Source organism: Schistocerca piceifrons, chromosome 4, assembly GCF_021461385.2.
Source record: "Schistocerca piceifrons isolate TAMUIC-IGC-003096 chromosome 4, iqSchPice1.1, whole genome shotgun sequence".
NCBI lineage: Eukaryota > Metazoa > Arthropoda > Insecta > Orthoptera > Acrididae > Schistocerca > Schistocerca piceifrons.
The window spans coordinates 293,858,995-293,882,321 of NC_060141.1; the positions used below are offsets into that span (position 1 = coordinate 293,858,995).

The window sequence follows — 23,327 nt, forward strand, 5'->3', positions numbered from 1 at the left end:
GAAAGAGCTGATAGTAAGTTAATCAGCAAGTCAGAATGGAATTGCAATTCGGTTTTACAGAAAGTGCTCTTTGGCACTGGCCGCTAAATTAGTTTGCAATTACCATAAATTTCATGGCAGTGCAAAGTTCCAAACAACTGCAAAAAAGTGCAGGTGACTCCCATGTATAAGAAGGGTAAAATAACAGACCCACAAAATTAGAGGCCAATATTCCTAACATCAGTTTGCTGCAGGTCCTTTAGCGTATTGTAAGTTTGAATGTAATAAATTTCCTTGAGACAGAAAAGCTTCGGTCTACTAATGAGCATGGATTTATAAAGCATCACTCATGCAAAGCTCAGCTTGCCTCTTTCTCGCACAATATCAGTCAAGCTGCAGATCATTGGCAACAGACACAACCATATTTCGATTCCCAGAAAGTGTTTGACAAGGTGTCCACTACATACTGTTAATAGAAGTCTGAGCATGCAGAATAGGTTCCCATATAAATGAGTGACTTGAAGATTTCTTCAGAATTAGTACCCAGTGTGTTGTCCTTGAAGATGTTTTTTCTTCAGACACAAGGGTATTGTCAGCAATGTCAGAGGGAAGTGTGATAGGAATACTCTTATCCTCCATAAAATAAATGATCTGTTGGACAGGGACAGCAGAAATCTGTGGTCGTCAACTGATGATGTAGTGTATGGGATGACTGGAAGAATCTCAATTTGATATGATGAATAGCAGCTTCCTCTAAATGTAGAAAGCTATAAGTTAACAAAGATGAGTAAGAAAAACAAACCTTTAATGTTTGAATACAGTAATGGTGGTGTGCTGCTTGACACAGTCATGAAAAATATTTAGGCTTGACACTGATAGTAATATGAAACAGAATGAGCATTTAAGATTGGTAGTTGGGAAGGTGAATGGTTGACTTTGGTTTACTGGGAGAATTCTAAGGAAATGTTGCTCACCTATAAAGGATAATGCACATGAAACATTAGTGCATTCTATTTCTGAATGCTGCTTGAGCATTTGGGGTCACCATTAGGCCAGCTTAAAGGAAGGCATCGGAGCAATTCAGAGTCACCCTGCTAGACTTTTTATCAGTAGGTCGACCAACACATGAACATTGAAGAAATGCTCAATGAAATCAAGTGGGAATCACTCGAGGGAACTAGTTATTCTTTTTGTGAAACATTATTGTGAAAATTTAGAAAATATTGTGGTATTATATTATGGTTGACTGCAGAACATTCAACTGCTACCAAATTACATTTCATGTAAGGACCATGAAGACAAGATACAAGAAATTAGTTCATCATGGAACTGATGAATAAAGCTACGAGATGCGTGAGGATCAATTTTTTCTCTGCTAAGTAGTTTCTTCTTTACAATCGTTTGAGAAAGCTAGCAGATCGGCCGGCTTGTGCGTTTGTTGGCCACCTAGTCAAGCGAGCCTGCCTGCTGTCGCGTCACTCTCTGGACCCCCTACAAATGGGCGCGAAGCAGCGCTGCAACAGCTTCCCAACGTACAGTCCCTCTCTGCTACAGTGCTCATAGCCATATGGACAATTGTTTTCCATCGCTCAATTTGCGAGTGGAACGTGAAACAGAATGACTAGTAGTGGTACAAGGCACCATCTGCCAAATCCTGTATAGTGGCTTGTGGAGTATGTACACAGACGTAGATGTTGATGAGCAATACATTAAGAACAGTAAGTGTTCAAACACTGAGTAAAGTTCACAAAGAGGCACTTATCCATTAGGAAATGTATCACTCAAAAGGTTGCACAGTTTAAGGTATGGAAATACTTTCTAACTCAGATGGTCAATATGGGGAACACAATGTAAAAAAACTGCAGAGCAGGTGCAAGTGGCTGCATGCAGGCAGCCTGGTGCACATGGCAGCCAGCCAGCTACATGATGGTGCCATGCCAGCCGAGTGTCCACACGCAGATGTGAACAAGTGACTCACATATACACAGAACGCATGTAAAATGGCGTTTGGTGGATAGCTTATTGCACTTTTTCTTGTCCACAGGTAAGCCAATGGGCATTTGCAGGGACCTATGCCGCATGGGACAGTACTTGTACAGCTTGCTCTAGACTGTTCTAGAGACTATCTGTGAATATGCACAACTGATTCTGAAAGAGAGAGAGAGAGGACACACACACACACACACACACACACACACACACACACACACACACACACACACACACACACACAGAGAGAGAGAGAGAGAGAGAGAGAGAGAGAGAGAGAGAGATAGGAGGAGGGGGAGATTATAAGATGCAATTCCCTCAAAGGCTTCCAGTGAACTTTGCAGTCTCATTCATCCTTCATTATGATGCATGAAGTAAAATAAATTAGGTGAAAAGAAAGAAGACATTTAGCATGTAATATAGGGGATGGATATTTCTTAATTTTTCTAATATTTTATAAATTACACTGAAATCATTTTGTAAGGGCGGAAAAACATATATAATAAATAAGAATTCAGAACTAATTGTCTTTCAGAAATAATCATGATTTAAGACACATTTAATGTTAATAAATTAAAATTTAGTCATTAGGTAATTTCACTCAAAAGGAGAAAAGTTACAATAAATTGAGTACGCATGTAAATGGCTAGGACTATGAGTGGGTTATGCAGGGTGTCCCATTTATCTTTACCACCCTAAATAAATGTTTGTCCAGATGCAAATTACAAAATGTTTCAAGCAATTGTTCTTTAGCCATCAGGGGGACATCAATCAGCATGATTACCTTCGTTGTAGCATTGTTTTTTACAAACATATGAACAGCCGTATGACTTTTTAAATGACACCCTGTATTTTTATTTGGTAATTCATTTGCTCTCCTAAAGACCTATTCAAAAATGTATCACAGTGTACCATTCACTGAAACAAAACAGTATTAATTACATAACACAACATTGACTTTGAGCCTGGGATCACAAACTTGTCAACTCGCTAGAGTTGTCAGAAAACAAATGAAAACCATGAGCAAGAACATGCCAATTTAAGACTTGAGAGTTTTTACCAGTTGTTACCATTTTGAGTAAATTATTAGACCTTCTCAAAATGACAGCAGCTAAAATTTGTCTTGATTTCTCAGCTTATTAGAAATCATTACCAAGAAATTTCTTTGCCCCCAAAAAAGTTTGAATAGTTTAAATCATGACTGAACTTACAAGCACCTCAAAATAAAATCGATACAAAAATTATGGATGCACTGGTGTGTTGTTCATCATCATAGCATTCTGATTCTGTTAGCTGGTTGACTGCTTATTAATTCCTACTCAACTCTTTCTTCGTTGATGACCTTACGTGGTCAACGACATGGCAGTTGTGGGGAAGGTTCATTAACAGTGACAGAGATTTTAAAATTTCTAGATGTATGTAGAAGTTGTACTATCTGCAAATTTGAGTGAAGACAACTGTTGTATGTGGCCATAGTGCAACATAGGTGTCTGTCACTGAAGATTTCAAAATCACAATATTTTGCAACTCTTGCAACACAATGATGGTATCTGTCACAAAGTTTCTGAAAAGGCTTCAAAGATACTCATGTCTATTAATGCCATAGAATTCTTACTGGTACATAATATTACAGTAGCATGAAATAAATTATTTTAATTACAAAATGAAATTATAATGGAAGACAGTAATATGTTTATATTATTGCACCAATACCTTAACCCAGTTACAAATATTTAATGAAAATTACAGTAATCAAATGTTGCAAAAATATCATGTATAGTTTACTATCATCAAATTTGAACATTTCAGAAACTTTTAAACTAGTTGATAATGTCTAGTCCGCTTGTTAGGCACGAAAATCTCAAGCTCTCACTGTAGAAAACACAAAAACAATGGCAAACGTGGGGCAGAACAAAATGATACTTATTACAAAGACTACCTGGAAAAAAAAAAAAAAAAAAAAAAAAAAAAAAAAAAAAAAAAAAAAAAAAAAAAATTACAAAGCCAATCTTAACCAAACAAGCTGCCTGTGAAAACTGTGTAGAAGGAGCCCCAAACAAGTGTAAGGCTGTTTGGGATATTATAAAACAAGAACATACTTTTACCCAAACACAAGATGTTCTACTTGAGCCAACAGAGCTCAATAAATATAGTAAATAAATTAAAATAAAAAATTGAGTCAGACATACCAGCAATTGATATACTTGCTGATCAGCCACCTAAAGGACATGAATTTCACTGGGACCCTGTCACACCCACAGATATAATAAAGATTGTTACAAAATTTTCAAACTTGAAAAGCATGGACTATTACTAGATATCGAACTGCATAATAAGAAGGGCAATACACCTAATTTGCAATCCACTTGCTTTTATTATGAATAAACGCCTAGAAGTTGGAGTTTTCCCTGAACAGCTCAAAATCTCCAAAGTTATACCTATATACAAAAAGGGGGAAAAGACCTACCTAAAAACTACAGAGCAGTGTCTATTGTACCAATCTTTTCCAAAATATTTGAAGCGATTTTCCACACACAACTAAGAAACTATTTTAAAAAGTATGACCTCTTCTGTAATAGACAGCATGGTTTTTGACAAGGGAAAAATACCACCTCTGCAGTCCTTGAAATAGTTAATCAGACATTAACTGCATTTGAAAATAAACAAACAGTCTCACTTGGACCTTGCGATCTGAGTAAGGCATTTGATTGAATCCCCTTTGACACCCACTAGCCAAACTGTAGTATTATGGTATAAATAACACAGATTTAGAAATAATCAACTCTTATCTAAACAACAGAAAAACAATGTGTCAATTAAAAATAGACACTCTTCTATGAACAGTGTCACATCTGGTGCACATCAGGGCTCTGTCCTTGGTCCTTTCTTCTTCTTTGTTGCAATTAATGATTTGCCATCTTATGTTGGGCCTGAGTCAGTTATCTGCTATGGGGATGATACAACCTTAATCAGCACAGATTGAGATTTATCAAAGGCACACCAGAAATCACAGGACTCTCTCACATTAACACTAAACTGGTTCTCGGCTAACAAACTTCTATGTAATCCAGAGAAAACTCAGCATCTGCAGTTGGGACTGACTAAAGAGGTAGAACCAAAACCCGTAAAACTGCTTGCAATACACATTGACTCCAAACTTAACTGGCAACCCCAAATCAACCAGGTCTGCATATCATCCAGGTCTGCAAAAAGTTATCAAGGGTGTCCTACATCATCTGGAAACTGCTTGATCTAGTGAGTAACAAATATCTCAGAACAGCTTACTTTGGATTTTTTCAGTCTGATATATCTTATGGGCTGCTACTATTGGGCCACTCATGTCATGTCAGTGATGTACAACTGATGCAAGAAAAGGTGCTACGAATAATGTGCACTGTTGTTTTAATACAGATTTCAGAAAAACAGCGTAACTTTATATCAGAAACTTGCCTATATACATTTGTTTATAGGCCTATTCTCGTAACGTTTTTGGAGAATCAAAGTTAAAGTATCTCGTTTAATTGTCCTTTTTTCATTCCATCGAGTGAAATATATAATAAATAGCGTATACCTTCGTTGTTTTAATACAGATCTCAGAAAAACAGCGGAATTTTAAATCAGAAACTTGCTTATATAGATTTGTGAATAGGCTTAATTCTTGTAACGTCTTTTTTGATTTTCGGTAATTTAATTGATTTATTCTAGCTAAAGTATTATTTTTGCCATGAGTGAGAAGTGCCTGACTTGCCGTAGAATTGTTAGTTCCGGGGTTTGGTGTGATGGATGCAGTAGTTTTTTTCACTGGGGGGACTGCAGTGGCGTGGGTGTTGGGAAAGTGGATCAGGCTCATCAGTGGTTATGTAGGATTTGCAGCAGAGATAGGAAGATAGTGGAACAGGAGGGGAAAATTGCTGCCCTTCAGGCTGAGCTAGATCAGGCTAGGGAAGATCTGGACAGGTTAAGGAGGGAGAAGGGCAAAGAGAGGTGGGAAGTGGCAACAGGTAGCAGAAGGAACAGGCCTAGAACTAAGTCTGACAGTTTTGTGGTGAATGTCAAAAATAAGTTTGACCTATTACTTCAGCCTCAAGCAGAGGTAGGTGTAGACAGGACACAACAAACTTTCAATAGGAAATTGAAAAAGAATGTAGGAAAGTCATCAAAAAGGAAGAAAGTTTTGTTGTTAGGCAGTTCTCATGCCAGAGGTGTAGGCCAACTTCTGCAGGAGGAATTAGGACCAGAATACCAGGTCACAAATTTTTTCAAACCAAGTGCTAGTCTGGATCAGGTGACAGAGGATTTAGGTTCACTCTGTAAAGTGATTTACCAGGGAAGACACCGTGGTTATTGCGGGAGGGCCAGGGAACAGCATCGACAGAGATCCTTGGTACAGTATAGAGTGTGACCTGGTAAAGATTGCGTCGGCATCGAGACACACCAATGTTGAATTTGTATCTGTCCTGAGACGCCATGACCGGCCTCATTTGAACTCTTCTGTTGGGAGAGTTAATTTGGAGTTGGAACGGCTGCTTGGGTCGGGTGCGGGGGCTCATATTGGTGTGGTTCCTGTTGATTATCTCAGTAGGTGGGACTATACCAGGCACGGCCTACATCTCAACAGGAAAGGGAAGGGGAAACTGGCTGGGGTAATAGCAGGAAATTTAAGGGGGGAGGCACTGCCATTAATGGTAAAATACCAGTGGTTACAGGTGTTGGAGCAGCACCTTTTTTAGGATAGGTAAGACAGAAAGATGTCAAGTTCTACGAGAGGTCAGGATTGAAACAAATCTTCAGTTTAGGAAAGAAATTAAACAGCACAATTCTAGCACATTGGATCACCAATCACAGCTATCAATTATAAATTTTCACCAATCACCAGAAATTTTATCTCCACCAAGTTGTATCTCAGTCCTAGGTAATTGCATTGATGAATTAAAGTCACCCAACCCAATTGACATAATCTGCCTCTCTGAACACCATGTGACCACTGGTATAGGAACTAGGCCTAAGCACAATGAGAAACTCAGACAGGAGAGTACTGAGAGTACTGCAAATGTTAGAATAAGGAAAGGTTCTCATAAAAGTATAATTAAAAATAATGTAAGTATATTTCATCAAAATATTGGGAGTTTAAAGAATAAAGTAGATGAGCTTCTGGTTTGTTTAGAAGATTTAGAAGCTGAGAATGAAATAGATATACTATGCCGGTCTGAGCATCACATTGTTACTGATATGGATAAGGTAAATGTAAGTGGTTATAAGCTCTCTGCACATGTAATGAGAGAAAATATGGAGAAAGGAGGAGTTGCCATATACACTCCTGGAAATTGAAATAAGAACACCATGAATTCATTGTCCCAGGAAGGGGAAACTTTATTGACACATTCCTGGGGTCAGATACATCACATGATCACACTGACAGAACCACAGGCACATAGACACAGGCAACAGAGCATGCACAATGTCGGCACTAGTACAGTGTATATCCACCTTTCGCAGCAATGCAGGCTGCTATTCTCCCATGGAGATGATCGTAGAGATGCTGGATGTAGTCCTGTGGAACGGCTTGCCATGCCATTTCCACCTGGCGCCTCAGTTGGACCAGCGTTCGTGCTGGACGTGCAGACCGCGTGAGACGACGCTTCATCCAGTCCCAAACATGCTCAGTGGGGGACAGATCCGGAGATCTTGCTGGCCAGGGTAGTTGACTTACACCTTCTAGAGCACGTTGGGTGGCACGGGATACATGCGGACGTGCATTGTCCTGTTGGAACAGCAAGTTCCCTTGCCGGTCTAGGAATGGTAGAACGATGGGTTCGATGACGGTTTGGATGTACCGTGCACTATTCAGTGTCCCCTCGACGATCACCAGTGGTGTACGGCCAGTGTAGGAGATCGCTCCCCACACCATGATGCCGGGTGTTGGCCCTGTGTGCCTCGGTCGTATGCAGTCCTGATTGTGGCGCTCACCTGCACAGCGCCAAACACGCATACGACCATCATTGGCACCAAGGCAGAAGCGACTCTCATCGCTGAAGACGACACGTCTCCATTCGTCCCTCCATTCACGCCTGTCGCGACACCACTGGAGGCGGGCTGCACGATGTTGGGGCGTGAGCGGAAGACGGGCTAACGGTGTGCGGGACCGTAGCCCAGCTTCATGGAGACGGTTGCGAATGGTCCTCGCCGATACCCCAGGAGCAACAGTGTCCCTAATTTGCTGGGAAGTGGCGGTGCGGTCCCCTACGGCACTGCGTAGGATCCTACGGTCTTGGCGTGCATCCGTGCGTCGCTGCGGTCCGGTCCCAGGTCGACGGGCACGTGCACCTTCCGCCGACCACTGGCGACAACATCGATGTACTGTGGAGACCTCACGCCCCACGTGTTGAGCAATTCGGCGGTACGTCCACCCGGCCTCCCGCATGCCCACTATACGCCCTCGCTCAAAGTCCGTCAACTGCACATACGGTTCACGTCCACGCTGTCGCGGCATGCTACCAGTGTTAAAGACTGCGATGGAGCTCCGTATGCCACGGCAAACTGGCTGACACTGACGGCGGCGGTGCACAAATGCTGCGCAGCTAGCGCCATTCGACGGCCAACACCGCGGTTCCTGGTGTGTCCGCTGTGCCGTGCGTGTGATCATTGCTTATACAGTCCTCTCGCAGTGTCCGGAGGAAGTATGGTGGGTCTGACACACCGGTGTCAATGTGTTCTTTTTTCCATTTCCAGGAGTGTATGTCAAAAGTTATCATTTTGCAAAAAGTATAGAAACAAAAAAGTTTTGTGTAGAGAAACATATAGAAGCATGTGCCTGTGAGCTTAAATTAAATAAAGGCACATTTATAATTGTAACTGTATATAGGTCCCCATCAGGAAATTTTCATCTATTTCTGAAAAATTTGGACTCCTTGTTGCGCTATCTGTCAGACAGGGGGAAGCAAATTATTATTTGTGGGGACTTCAATGTAGATTCTCTGAAAGAGGGTAATAGGAAAAATGACCTTGAAGTATTACTCGGTTCTTTCAATTTGACACCCGTTATTGATTTTCCTACTCTGGTGGTAAAGGATAGCAGCTCACTGATAGATAACTTCTTTATAGACCAAGATAAGTTTAACCAGATAAATGCTCAGCCTGTTGAGAATGGTCTTTCTGATCATGGTGCACAGCTAGTTACAATATATGACATAGCTCCATTCAGCAATACTAAACAGTCCTCCAAAGTAGTACGTTCAGTCAACGATTTAACAATTGCAAATTTCAGGGAAAGCCTACAGCAGTTAGACTGGGATGAGGTGCACCGTGAACCTGATGCCAATTTAAAATATAATTTATTTCATGACATTTTAGTAAATGCATTTGAAAACTGCTTCCCCAAGAAAATAGTTAAATATACTCGTAAGAAACCTTGTAACAAACCGTGGCTTACTAAGGGTATAAAAATATCTTGTAACCGGAAAAGGGAAATGTATCTGACAGCAAGAAAGAGTAGTGACCCAGAAACTATCAAAAATTATAAAAACTACTGTGTTATATTAAGAAAAGTTATTAAAAAATCCAGGAGTATGTGTATCATGTCTGAAATCAGCAACTCTGATAGTAAAATTAAAACAATTTGGAATATTATTAAAAGAGAAACAGGTCAACCAAGAGCAGAGGAAGACAGTATTACCATCAAATTGAATGAAAACTTTACGAACAAAAAGTCAGAAGTTGAAAATATTTTTAATAATCATTTTCTAAATGTTGTGAATATAGTAGGATCCAGGCGTTCATTAGAAGATGCTAGGCTGTTAATGGAAGAGGCCATACCTATGCAATTTGATACAATTGAAATCTCACCCACTTCTCCCTCTGAAATTAGGAAAATAATAAACTTGCTTAAAAGCAAAAACTCACATGGAATTGATGGCATTTCCAGCAAAATACTAAAAGCTTGTTCTCAACAGATAAGTAAGATTCTCAGCCACCTGTGTAATAGCTCTCTGGAACAGGGCATTTTCCCTGATAGACTGAAATATGCTATTGTTATACCTTTGCATAAAAAGGGGGATAGATCTGATATCAACAATTACCGTCCAATCTCCCTTCTAACAGCTTTATCCAAAATTTTTGAGAAAGTAATGTATTCAAGAGTAGCTTCACATATCTGTAAAAATGAAGTACTAACAAAATGTCAGTTTGGTTTCCAGAAAGGTTTTTCAACAGAAAATGCCATATATGCTTTCACCAGTCAAATTTTGAATGATCTGAATAACCGAACACCACCCATTGGGATTTTTTGTGATCTCTCAAAGGCTTTTGATTGTGTAAATCATGAAATTCTGCTAGACAAGCTCAAGTATTGTGGCATGAGTGGGACAGTGCACAAATGGTTTAATTCGTACCTAACTGGAAGAGTGCAGAAAGTTGAAATAAGTAGTTCTCGTAACATGCAAAGATCAGCACATTCCTCAAACTGGGGAGCTATCAAGAATAGGGTTCCACAAGGGTCAGTCTTGGGTCCTTTGTTGTTCTTATTATATATTAATGACTTGCCATTCTATATTCAAGAAGAGGCAAAGTTAGTTCTCTTCGCTGATGATACAAGTATAGTAATCACACCTGAGAAACAAGAATTAACTGATGAAATTGTCAATACTGTCTTTCAGAAAATTACTAAGTGGTTCCTTGTAAACGGCCTCTCACTGAATTTTGATAAGACACAGTACATACAGTTCCGTACAGTGAATGGTATGATGCCATTAATAAATATAGACCTTAAACAGAGGCATATAGCTAAGGTATAATATTCCAAATTTTTAGGTATGTCCATTGATGAGAGATTAAATTGGAAGAAACACATTGATGATCTGCTGAAACGTTTGAGTTCAGCTACTTATGCAATAAGGGTCATTGCAAATTTTGGTGATAAACATCTTAGTAAATTAGCTTACTACGCCTATTTTCACTCATTGCTTTCATATGGCATCATATTTTGGGGTAATTCATCACTGAGGAATAAACTATTTATTGCACAAAAGTGTGTAATCAGAATAATAGCTGGAGTCCACCCAAGATCATACTGCAGACATTTATTTAAGGATCTAGGGATATTCACAGTAGCTTCTCAGTATATATACTCTCTTATGAAATTTGTTATTAACAACCAAACCCAATTCAAAAGTAATAGCAGTGTGCATAACTACAATACTAGGAGAAAGGACGATCTTCACTATTCAAGATTAAATCTAACTTTGGCACAGAAAGGGGTGAATTATACTGGCACTAAAGTCTTTGGTCACTTACCAAATAGTATCAAAAGTCTGACAGATAACCAACAAGTATTTAAGAAGAAATTAAAAGAATTTCTGAATGACAACTCCTTCTACTCCATAGAGGAATTTTTAGATATAAATTAAGAAAAAAAATTTAAAAAAATAAAAAAAATAAAAAAATAAAGAAAAACAAAAAACACAAAAAATAAAGTTGTTATATTAACTTAAGTATGTTGTTAAATTAACCTAATTATGTCATGTATTGGAAAATTTGACTCGTTCCACATCATTACGAAATATCGTATTCATGATCCGTGGAACTAGTATTAATCTAATCTGTTGGTCTAAGGGAACACTCCCGTCCCTTATTCATCAAAATGAAAATAATGACAGTGATAAGTCTTTATATTTGTGCATCACTCATATATGCTAAAAAGAACAGAACAAAATTTAACACCAGAGAGAACATACACTTTCATGGCACCAGAAACAAAGAGCGTATTGACAAATCTAGACATAGGCTGACAAAAACACGCAACTCTCACAAAGTGAACTGTTTGAAATTATTTAACAAATTACCACATACTGCACTCAATACAGCTTTCAATAATTTAAAAAGTAAACTGCACAAATGGTTCATAGACAATCCATACCACAGTCTTACAGAATTCTTGGATACTTGTAACACAGAAATTGAGTTTTAAGCCTATGATTGCAATGCTGTACATTTGATTAATGTAGCATAAATAATTTGTACTTGTAATGTAAACATAAACTAATATAATAACTTCTTATGTATCTTGACATCGCTATAGAGCCTATTTTACAACATGTGGTGAATGGCAAATAAAGAATCTGAATCTGGTGCGTGGAGCACTGAAACACAACACAGAAAACAACTTTCACACTATCTTTTGAGCAGTAGTTCTTTTTCTGGCAAAAGCGCGCACATTCACTGTTATGACATGAAGTCAAATGCTGGCACACCAGCCAGGAATGACAAAGCAGAGATGGCCGTGAGAAATCAGCCAATCGCATGCTGATCGACTCCTCACCAGGACAACAATGCAACAGCAGCGGCCCCTATGTGGAGAGGACATGAGTGTCGTGACTGACTGGCGATGTCCCAGTTGAATAGTAGATTCAAGATTAGACACTTATATAGAAGTGTCACCTCTAGTTGCTTCACTTATACTGCCTATGTAGCACAGACTTGTGATTATTTATACTGAAGAGCCTTGCTTATTTTGTATGTCGTCCTTCGCTTGTGTGACTTCTGTTTGGTTGTGAAAGTTAAGTACTGTCATTGGTTTTTTTGTAATAAAACTCATTAATAAGATTTGTTCGAACAGGGTGTATCTGCGGACAAGGAAATAATAATAATAATCCCAGATTTCCCGGTTAAAAATACACTTTCTCTCGAGTGAAAATACACCTTTTTTCAATCCTTTGAATGGTTACGGTTTTATACATTGGTGTAGAACTTCCTGCACTTGAGAAAACAAAACACAAGAAAAAAAAAAATACATTTTGGAACGATGTTTGATGTGCACCAACATATACACTACATCTTTTCGTATTAAGAAAGTATAAATTCGTATTCCACTAAATACTGCATGTTACTTTCCGAAGCACTGAAATTGAGATTGCGATGCGCCTTTGTAAGCCAGTCATAGTTCATGTCACATGGTCTCACCAGCCAATGAGAGCTGATATTCAGAGCATAGGACACGTGATGTAGTCAGCCAATAGAAACATAACTGTTAAGCAGTGCAAACAAACAAATAGTAAAAGTTAATGGTTTAAATTAATATACATAGTGTTGCTAAAAGAAAAAAAAAAGCTTTCACATATAATATTGGTCTCTAAGATTAATAAGCTGCAAGAGAAGCTAAGCTTTCACACATAAAGTTGATCTTTTTTGCGTGTGTAAATCACACAAATGCATCAGCAAAATTTTTAACAAAAACATAAATGTCTGATCTTCTGGGCTTGAAATTCTTCTAAATGGTTGTACTCAGAGTTGATTTTTAAATGAGAGTCAAATGCTATGTGATTTAAGAAATCTGTTGTACATTCTCACACATAGTCCAGATTGCGTAAAAAGGAAATTTACTTCGAAACCATTGCTTTTCAAACAACCATTCCCAATATTTTTCCGTGACTTGTTAGAAAAAGGTTCATTTCAGCAGTTGTCAGAGAGCGCCAAATAATAGGCATCACTGCGCTTGCGCACCTACGATGACGCGGGAAGCCTGTTGTTCGTACGTATAAAACATTGAAAGATCTTACATTATGTCATAAAAGAAACAAGACATTAAAGGATAATCCAAGTGCATCAGAATTTCGTTAACCATACTAAAATGCATAATTTGGCTTAAAGTGCAGATTTGTATCTCCAGATCTGGAGGTAAATTTTCTTAGTGTACCAGTAATGTATTATCTTATGTTTGGTTCTTTATTGTGGCATAATGCCACAGCTTCTAGAAGATGAAAACGTACACTTGAAATGCAGCGAACAGTTGAAACTAGCCAATAGTGTGGAATTAAACACTTTGTTTCAAATAAATTGACTGCCTCAGTAGAAAATATTAATAAAAGCCAAATTTCTTTAGCAAACCAACAAAAGTAACTTCATTGTTCTGCGAGGCGATTAATGCTTGACTGTCAGAAAGGTGAAAATAAAATAAAATCTGAAACTAATAACATATTTTAGTTTTCCATAGTTATGTGAATGTATTTTAATTCACTTGACAGCTCCCGGCCACTAAAATCCATTTTGTTTTCATTTGACGTGAGAGCAATAAATGAAGAGAACAGCAAAATCACTAAACGTAAACACAGGTCACCTGGAGACTACCCACCTCCCTACTACAACTCAAACTGCTCTGTGCATCAGCCGCGGATCTACGATATTTCCGGACAGGGGCAATACTAGATAGATTATGTACACTATGCACGCATTCAAAACTTAACTTAGGATTCATTCGGAAATCAACTTAGAATGTGTTCAAAAACCAACAGGGGTGCATTTCAAAATCGTGTGAAAAATCGATAGATCAACGTACACTATATACTAGTTTTTTTTTTCCCCCCCCTCAAGAACATGAATTTGCCGCTCCCCCCTCGTCCCCTGAAATTGCCACCTGGGGAGGATACCATGCGTGAATCTGGCAGCTTGGGTGAGCCAGTAAAATTTTTCTGGGTAGTGTCTGGCTGCTTGCTGCTACTGCTTATACAGCTAACAGCCACACTTCTGTAGCTAGAAGCGGGAGAAAGTACTACTCACACGCGACTCAACTGCGCATGCGTACAAGCTCGCTCGCAACTGCTCAAATTAATGTAATGTAAGCAGTTGTGATGTCACGCTCATCGGAGGCAATTTGTTGTTATGAAGCATTGCGTTGTCTTCCTAGAGCGTTTGATGCATTTTGCTGTTGACAGAGGCTTGTATGAGCAGTGTGTTTTGATGTTGTATATGGCGCACATCGCAACTTAAGTTTTACTTTCGTCCCCCCCTCCCGGTTCACGTTTTATTGCTGCAGTATTATGATACAGTAATATCATTTGTTAGAGTACTGGTTCTTACCAGTCTAAATTACAAAAAATTTAACTGTAAAATAAAACAATGAGAAGTTCCCAGAATTCTAAAAAGTTCTGTTTTCTCCCGGATGAAAAAATTCCCAGTTTTCTCCCAGATGAAATAATTCCTCAGTTTTTCCCGGATCTCCTGGTTGTCCCGGGTCATATACACCCTGTTGAATGTTTCTGTAGCGAACTTAGTAAGAAGGATTCCTGGAAACCCCATATTTGATGACAAGGCTGGACGTAATATTTGATGATGAGTCGAACCCTGAGCCATAAGCTGCCACGGACTGTAATATTTTCTTTTGTCGTGGGGTGTGTGTTTTGCTGGAACCTTAATTCTACCTTGTCTTTTCTTTGCAATGGTGTTTTTACATATTTTAACAGTGTGCCTTATAGTGTTTTTTCTATTCTGAGTTTTCAAGTGGGCGCTGCAGAAATTTTCTTTGCTTGTGTGCCTATTTTATTGCTTGCCTCGTCTGTTTTTCGCATTTGTCTATTCCAAAATGAGCAACCCACCTCTCCCACCCCCTGCTCACGCACCTCAACTGCAACACAGCTGTTTCAGTTTCAGATGCAGCAGTTCTTAGCACTAGTAAACACAGTACAGCAGCTCCTGGTGATTAAAGCCAATCACACAGCGCCACAAGCAACAACTGCAGCTCCGAGTGCCATTCAGCCTTTTTGCTAGTGTAATGAAAAAGAAGAGGGATGGATCGAGTGGTTGCAATTGTATGAAGCCCACACCATTGCTCACAACATACCAGGTACAGTTTTACGCCTCATTCAGAAATTGTTCCCTCACACCACTCTGAGTGAACTTTGCTAGGATCAGGTTGTAGATTCTTTAACTAGCTATTACGACCAACAAATGTATGTGGTGGCAGCTAGATACCAATTCTTTTTTTGGAGGAAAAGGTCAGACCCAACTTATCGTGAGTGGTTAACAGATTTACAAGTATGACAAGGAAATGCATATTCAAATGTGCTTGTGGTGCTTTATATTCAGATGTAACGTTGCATGATGCGATCGTGTACAATGTAAATGATGTCAAACGTAGAGAACAGATTTTGAAAGAGTCGGATTAATCATTTTAGCATGTAGTGCAAATACTAGATTAGTATGATTCAGGTATCATGTCGGCCGATAAATTTGAGCAGCCACGACTTTGTTGGGTGGAGTCATCACTTGCTTGCGACCGGCCCATTAGGAAGGAACAGCTCGGGTGTGCAACGTCACAGCACGGGCATACATTGATGCTTTATGTAGCTTTCTGCTTCCCACAGCTGAAGAGCAAATCAGGGATATGGCGATTGCATCTTTCAACACGATCGAGCACCTGTTCATAATGCACGGCCTGTGTCAGAGTGGTTACACAACAATAACATCCCTGTAATGGACTGGCCTGCACAGAGTCCTGACCTGAATCCTATAGAACACTTTTAGGATGTTTGGAATGCCGACTTTGTGCCAGGATTCACCGACCGACATCGATACCTCTCTTCAGTGTAGCACTCTGTAAAGAATGGGCTAGCGTTCCCCAAGAAACCTTCCAGCCTGCGAGAGTGGAAGCTGTCATCAAGGCTAAGGGTGGGAGAACTCCATATTAAATTCTGGCATTACCGATGGAGGGCGCCACAATCTTGTAAGTCATTTTCAGTCAGGTGTCCAGATACTTTTGATCAAATAATGTACATTCCAATGCAGATTCATAAACTAAGATGCAAACCTGTGAGATATGAAATAAAGTCCAGATCTTCAACAATGCCATCTTCAGTACATTTATTAAAATTAATATATAGCCTTAGTGTGTCATTGAGAAATGTGAAGATCCACTGGAACTGAGTCAAAGCTCTTATATTCCATACAACTTCCGACCTGAAAAGTAAACAAATAAAATATCTTTATCTACATTTTGATGTAGTGAGGTAGACACAAAACTATTAAATTACACAAAAATTTAAAGTAATTACAAGGTCTGTTCAAAAAATTCTAGAACCTTTGTAAGTCGTGCCAGTAATGTGTTGGAGCAAACTGTGGTTGGCAACCCTTGTAGTGCTTCGAGAATTCCCACACAAATTCTAGAACCACTTGTCCTTCTACCGCCTCGAACACACGATATTTTAAAAATAAGTGTGAGAGAACATACAAACTGCACGACACTTGTTTGTATGTGCAGGCTGGAAAGAAATCATGAGCACGAGGTAGACATGACGGTCAAATCATATCGACAAGTGTTTGCTGCTTGCGTCACAGAAGTAGTATTGGAAGAACAAGGTGTGTTTATGGATCTTATGGTGTTTTATATCGCTGATCATTGTAACGAGAAAAAAGAGGAACAGTTGAAAAAATTGTTAATTGTACTTCACGTGTTGGACTTGCTAGAAGCAAGACATGTTCATAAATTATGTGGTTGTAAAAAATATGCTATTGTAAATGTATTTAATCGAGTCTAAAGCTAGACAAATCGGTTGACTTGCAAACATTCGGATATTTACGTGAGAAGTGATGAATTTGTTTTTTGTGGAAGTTGAAATATACCAAGACTAAACTAAAAGTATTCTGCAAGTATCCACTATTTTTCATGAGTAGAGAGAGAGAGAGAGAGAGAGAGAGAGAGAGAGAGAGAGAGAGAGAGAGAGAGAGAGGGGGGGGCTGATAAATTCCGTTAACCAGCAGTATTCTTCGGAGATGAAGTTTTTGGAGATCGACGTAGCCGGCTATCCAGAGAAGACGACCAGCTGTGCATACCTCATAAGTCAACTGATGTGAGAGAGGTGTGAATTTTGCATGCAATCCAATCTCGCACCACCCTCCAGGTCGTCTAAAGTATTAGAATATGGCAACCAGTGAAAAGGACTCAAAACAATGGGAATTTTGAGAGGAAATCGAAGCAGAAGATATGATGCATTGCCATAGCAACCAGGTATAACAAGACAAGAGAACTGTTTCATGGAATTGGATTCGGCCTCAAAGTTCAAATGGTGAGAATTAATAAATGCAATAAAAGAGAAGACGTAAGAAAGATATTATGGTAAAAGGAAAGAGAGAAGATTCCGACATATTAGACTAAGATGAAATACGACAGGAATAATTCATCAAAGAAGATCCGGTGTGGTAAGTAAGCGGCTCTCACCCACATCGCGGGGACGCAGACATGGAAACCAGCCTAAGTCCGACGACGCTAGCATCAGTCGCTAATCATTGGTGCTGATTCCACATATGCTCGCCGATGCCGAAACCAACATTCGATGCTACCAGTGCTGATTACACATCCACTCACCAACACCGCTAGAACTCTATGGCGGGTGAGCGCAGAACAATAATTGTTTGAGTGTAAAGTTAAAAAGAAACTGTTGAATAATAGACTGCTAGTATAGTTATTATACTCAGTGTAGAAATTTTTTTGGTGATTACTAGATCAAAAACTAAGAGAAATATGGATAATACACAGAGATTTGGGGAAACTTCAGAACCAGCCATGGCAATGAAAGTGAGTAAGGAGGCGCCTGTCTGGTCTGAAGTAGTAAATTTAATCAAAGCTCAAAGGGCAGATCCAGAGGCTTTAAGAAAGGAACAAAGTCTTAAATTAGACTCAGTAAATACTTAATTAAATAATAAATTGGATGTTTAGAATGAAACTTCAGAATTGTTAAGTGATAAGGTAGATTCGCAAAGGAAAGAATTTAGTAATTTATGTGAAGATATGGGAAATTTGAAGACTGAATTTGGTTCTTTAACTACTAAAGTAGAAAATTTTAAAGTAGATTTAAAGAGGAATTAACTAGTTCATAAAGCAGTCATATAAACCAATCGTTCACCGATTTTAGTCAGACACAGAGTAACCAATTTCAGGACTTAGCTAAAAAGTTAGAATTGGATATTGAAGATAAATACAATAATGTAGAAGCTGAACTTGGTGGAAAATTAGGATCATTTCAAAGTGTATGTAATGTTACATTTGATGCTGTAAAACATAGATTAGACACTTTAAAAGAGATTGTTGAGAAGCAGGATGAGTTATTACCACTAGTCCAATCGCAAGTTACAGGTGTCAATACTTAAGCAGATAATGTGGAACGAAACTTTAAAGAGAAACTAGAACATCTACATCTACATTTATACTCCACAAGCCACCCAACTATGTGTGGCGGAGGGCACTTTATGTGCCACTGTCATTACTTCCCTTTCCTCTTCCAGTCGCGTATGGTTCGCGGGAAGAACGACTGCCTGAAAGAACTTCAGATATGATAAATATAAGTAGCCTGGAAGAACAGGTAGAGGAAATGATAGACCTAAAAGTGACTGCGAGAGTAACCTCCGACAATGTGTCGCCAAATCTGTCTTCTGGACTTAACGATACCAAGAGAGGTATAGATAATTTATGGAAGGAATTCAAACTTATTCAGGACAAAGTAGATAATAGGGTGACTTCTCCTAATGTGGTATTCACTAGTGAGGTAATGACGAATTTACAATGGGGAGCCAATTCAGGGTTATCTAGGCAATTCCCTAAGTTTAAGCCAGACGGGAAGTACATCCCATACATTTTTTGAAAAGGTTCAACCAAGCCTTGCCCAAGAACTGGGAAGATTCGAAAAAGATTGAATTTGCTGGGTAGTATCTATTAGGGGAAGCCTCAGAGTGGGGTACAGTAAGCAATCAAAACTCTTCCTCTTGGGAAGATTTTCAAAAGAAGTTTAAAGAGAAGTATTTGTCAGCAAGTGCCCAGGAAAACCTGTTATCGGATGTATGGGACCCAAAGTTTACAATAATACGTGGGGAACAATGAGAAAGTATTTCAACTGGCATTTAACATGAGCAAAATATTTAGATTAGCCAATGGAGGAAGAGGGGTTAGTTCGAATTTTAATAAGAAGATTGACCATTTACGCGAGGAAGGATATAGTATGTAGTGGGTTGAAAACGGATGAAGAATTATTATTCTTTGCGGACGCAATGGATGCCTTAAATAAGGACCACAACAAGAGTGTACACTAGAACGAAAATCAGAATTACAAAAGGATTAGTAATAATAACTTTAAAAGACATGAGGCTCACTTAGCTAGAGTACACCAGTGCAACAGGAATAATAGCAACAAGAATTATCAGAAGAAACATCCACCTTTGGATTTAGAGCCAGTAACTTTGCAGGAATTTGTGCCACGTAATAATAGTGCACAAAGTGGTAACACAGTACCCTGATTTGATAACCAACCGGTGATTACTAGTAAGGAGGAAAACAGTGCGATCTGAAACAAGGGCTGGGGCCCAGGCCGTAGAGATACACTAGGAGGCCTGGTTTATAATATAAATGATACACATAAAATACCTACAAAAGAATGGTTGTTACTGGAAGAAGCAAACTTAACTACCAATAATACACAACCAATAATAGTAGGAAATGTGAAGATTTGAAGTCAACATATTTATAGACTCAGAGAGTGAGGTGTCACTCATTTCTAGCGCATTCTTTAGCACATTACAGACTAAATATCACTTGCCTCTGTTACCAGTAACTGGAGTGTACAGAGTTGGTACAACTGGAATGAGAAGTTGGGTTGTCAAATACAAAACCCAAGTGAACTGCAATATTGGTAATGCCCCCTTTCGTCAGACACAGTTAGTCGTAAAGAACATCAATAGGGATATTTTATTCGGGTTAGATTAGCTATTAGAGAATAAAGTCATTTTAAACTTTGAGGAAAATCTTCTTTACTTTAATAAGGATGATAGTAGATATTGGATACCATTTGTAACAGATAGCTACATTAGTAAACAAACAACTGAGTGTCAATATTTACGATTAACTGCTACAGCTCAATTGTCACCAGAGTTCGATAATGAAAATCACGTGTCACATTGAGTGGGCATACAAAACAAAGTAAATGAGTCTCCAATATTAATCAACGCACAAAAATTAGATTTACATAGAATTCTAATGGAATATGAAGAAGTATTTTCCGATCATCCCAATAATATCAGCGATTACATGTGTAAATTTAAAATCAAAGATGACACTACATTTTTCTGTAAGCCATATCCAATACTGGTAAGTTTGAAAGAAGCAGTTAAGGTGGAAATTGACACAATTATTGACAACAATATAATAGACCGTAGTTCTAGTGTCTTGAATAACCCTTTCGTAGTAGTAAAAAGGGTTACAGCAGGTGTGCGATTAGTGCTAGACATGCGTACATTGAATAAGCATATAGAAACAGAATGAGACAGAGCAATTAACATTGATTAACTGTTATTAAAATTTGAGAAAGCAAAGTTTTTTTTAGCACGGTGGACCTGACTGTGGGATATTGGCAAATTAGGTTACATCCTGAATCAAAGAAGTACACCGCGTTTCTGTCTGATGGTAAATTGTATCATTTCAATGTGTTACTGTTTGGACTTAATATCTCAGTCTCAGTATTTATACGTGCACTGGACGAAGCATTAGGGAGAGATTTGTCAAAGGATTTAATAATATATGTAGATGATATTCCCTTAATCTCAGCTACTTGGGAAGAACATTGCCTAACATCGAGTAAAACCCTGAAAAAATTTAAATAAAAAGGTATTACAGTGAAATTGTCAAAGTCACACTTTGCGAGGCAAGAGCTTCAGTTTTTAGGCCATCTTGTAGGCGTACAGGGGATTAGACTGAATCCTAAGCGCATAAAAGCTATTAAAGAATGGCCACCCCGTAAAAATGTGAGACAATTGAAGGCATTTATCAGAATGGCTGGGTACTATAGACAGTATATTAGGGAACAAGAACTAAATGACACAAGAATTTTATGTTTGTTAAGGAAGGGAATACCTGACAGATTAAAACAGTGTGCTGGACCGAGACTCGAACACGGGACCTTTGCCTTTCGTGGGCAAGTGCTCTACGATCTGAGCTACCCAAGCACACTTCTGCGAAGAAGAGCTTCTGTGAAGTTTGGAACGTAGGACACGAGGTACTGGCAGAATTGAAGCTGTGGGGACAGGTTGTGAGTCATGCTTGGGTAGCACTGATGGTAGAGCACTTTCCCGCGAAAGGCATAGGTCTCGAGTTCGAGTCTTGGTCTGGCACACAGTTTTAATCTGCCAGGAAGTTTCATATCAGCGCACACTCCACTGCAGGGTGAAAATCTCATTCTGGAATACCGTGAGTTTGGGGTCAAGAGGCAAATAATGCGTTTGAAAACTTAAAAAGAGCACTAGTAGAAGCACCCACATTGCATCATCCAAATATGGGCGAACCATTTAAAATTGCAACTGACGCATCTGAGTATGGGCTTGCGGCAGAACTATTCCAAGGACAGTGGGGTATAGATAATGTAAATCACAGATCCATGGCTTTTGCTAGCTGTAGTCTTAATAAACATGAATTAAACTACACAGCTACTGAAAAAGAACTTTTAGCAATAGTATGTATGGAGTGTCCAAAAATTCCAAAACACTAGTTTGGGGGTCAGAATTTCATATCTACACAGAACATCAAGCTCTATCTTTTTTGATGAATAATCATTTGTTACATAGTAGATTAATGCGATGGATGTTGTTCCTACATTCAAATACAGTATGTAAAAGGTTATAAGAATATTGTACCAGACACTTTGTCTAGGTTGCCAATAGACAAGGAAGAGTTAAAACAGCCGGAAGGACCCTGCATGATTTTTGCAATCAATTTTCTGACAGAAGAGTATCCACATACCAGGGTACAAGAGATGGCACAAAGCGTAACAGAGAACATACATCACGATCTCTATTTTACCGAGATGTTTGCTATGTGTATTAGGAATTCCTTGCCTTCTAATCAAGCAGGAAAGTGGAAAATTATGGGTCATAATTTATTTTGGAGAGATAGTATAACATCACAACGGTGGCATTTATGCACTCCGAAGTTAATGGAAGATGAAATTGTGTGGTATGTTCATACAGGGTATGGGCACTTCGGAATACAGAAATTTATAGCTCATATGAATAAGTTCTATTACTTTAAAAGGCTAGGACACAAAGTAGCTTTTTTAATTAGGACTTGTGAAATCTGTCAGAAGGTGAAAGAGTGTAACACTCATGTTAATTACAAAATGTATCCTATCATTCATAAGTCTATATATGATCTTACAGCAGTGGATTTCTTTGGACCAACTCCGAAAGGTAAGGGAGGAGTGTCGTACATTTTAGTTCTCATAGTGTGTTGGTCAAAGTATGTTAAGTTGTATCCTATTAAAAAAGCAAATACACCAACTGTGATGCACTGTTTGCAACAATAATTTCTGGAGGTAGGCAAACCAAAACTGTTTCTCTACGATAATGGGCCACAGTTTGTTAGTAACAATTTTAAAGAATTTTTATTGTGGGAAGGTATTTGTCAAGTGTTAATGTCCAACTATAACCCAGCCTTGAATCTATGTGAACGGGTAAAGAAAGAGATTGGCCAATTATGCTGCACCTACTGCCATGAAAAACATACTTTATGGGCAACGAAGATCAAAGACTTTGAACTTACTTTAAACGAACTACCACATTTA

The 23,327-nt window shown here is 38.7% G+C and overlaps 1 protein-coding gene across 3 annotated transcripts in view; it reads right to left on the reverse strand.

Moving 5' to 3' along the window:
* LOC124795286 overlaps nucleotides 1-23,327 on the reverse strand; it is a 263,102-nt gene that overhangs the window by 63,413 nt on the left and 176,362 nt on the right. For all 3 annotated transcript variants that reach the window (XM_047259244.1, XM_047259243.1, XM_047259242.1), the window contains one exon: nucleotides 16,541-16,689. In XM_047259244.1, coding sequence (XP_047115200.1) covers nucleotides 16,541-16,689 — 149 coding nt within the window. The remainder of the gene's footprint in view (nucleotides 1-16,540; nucleotides 16,690-23,327) is intronic.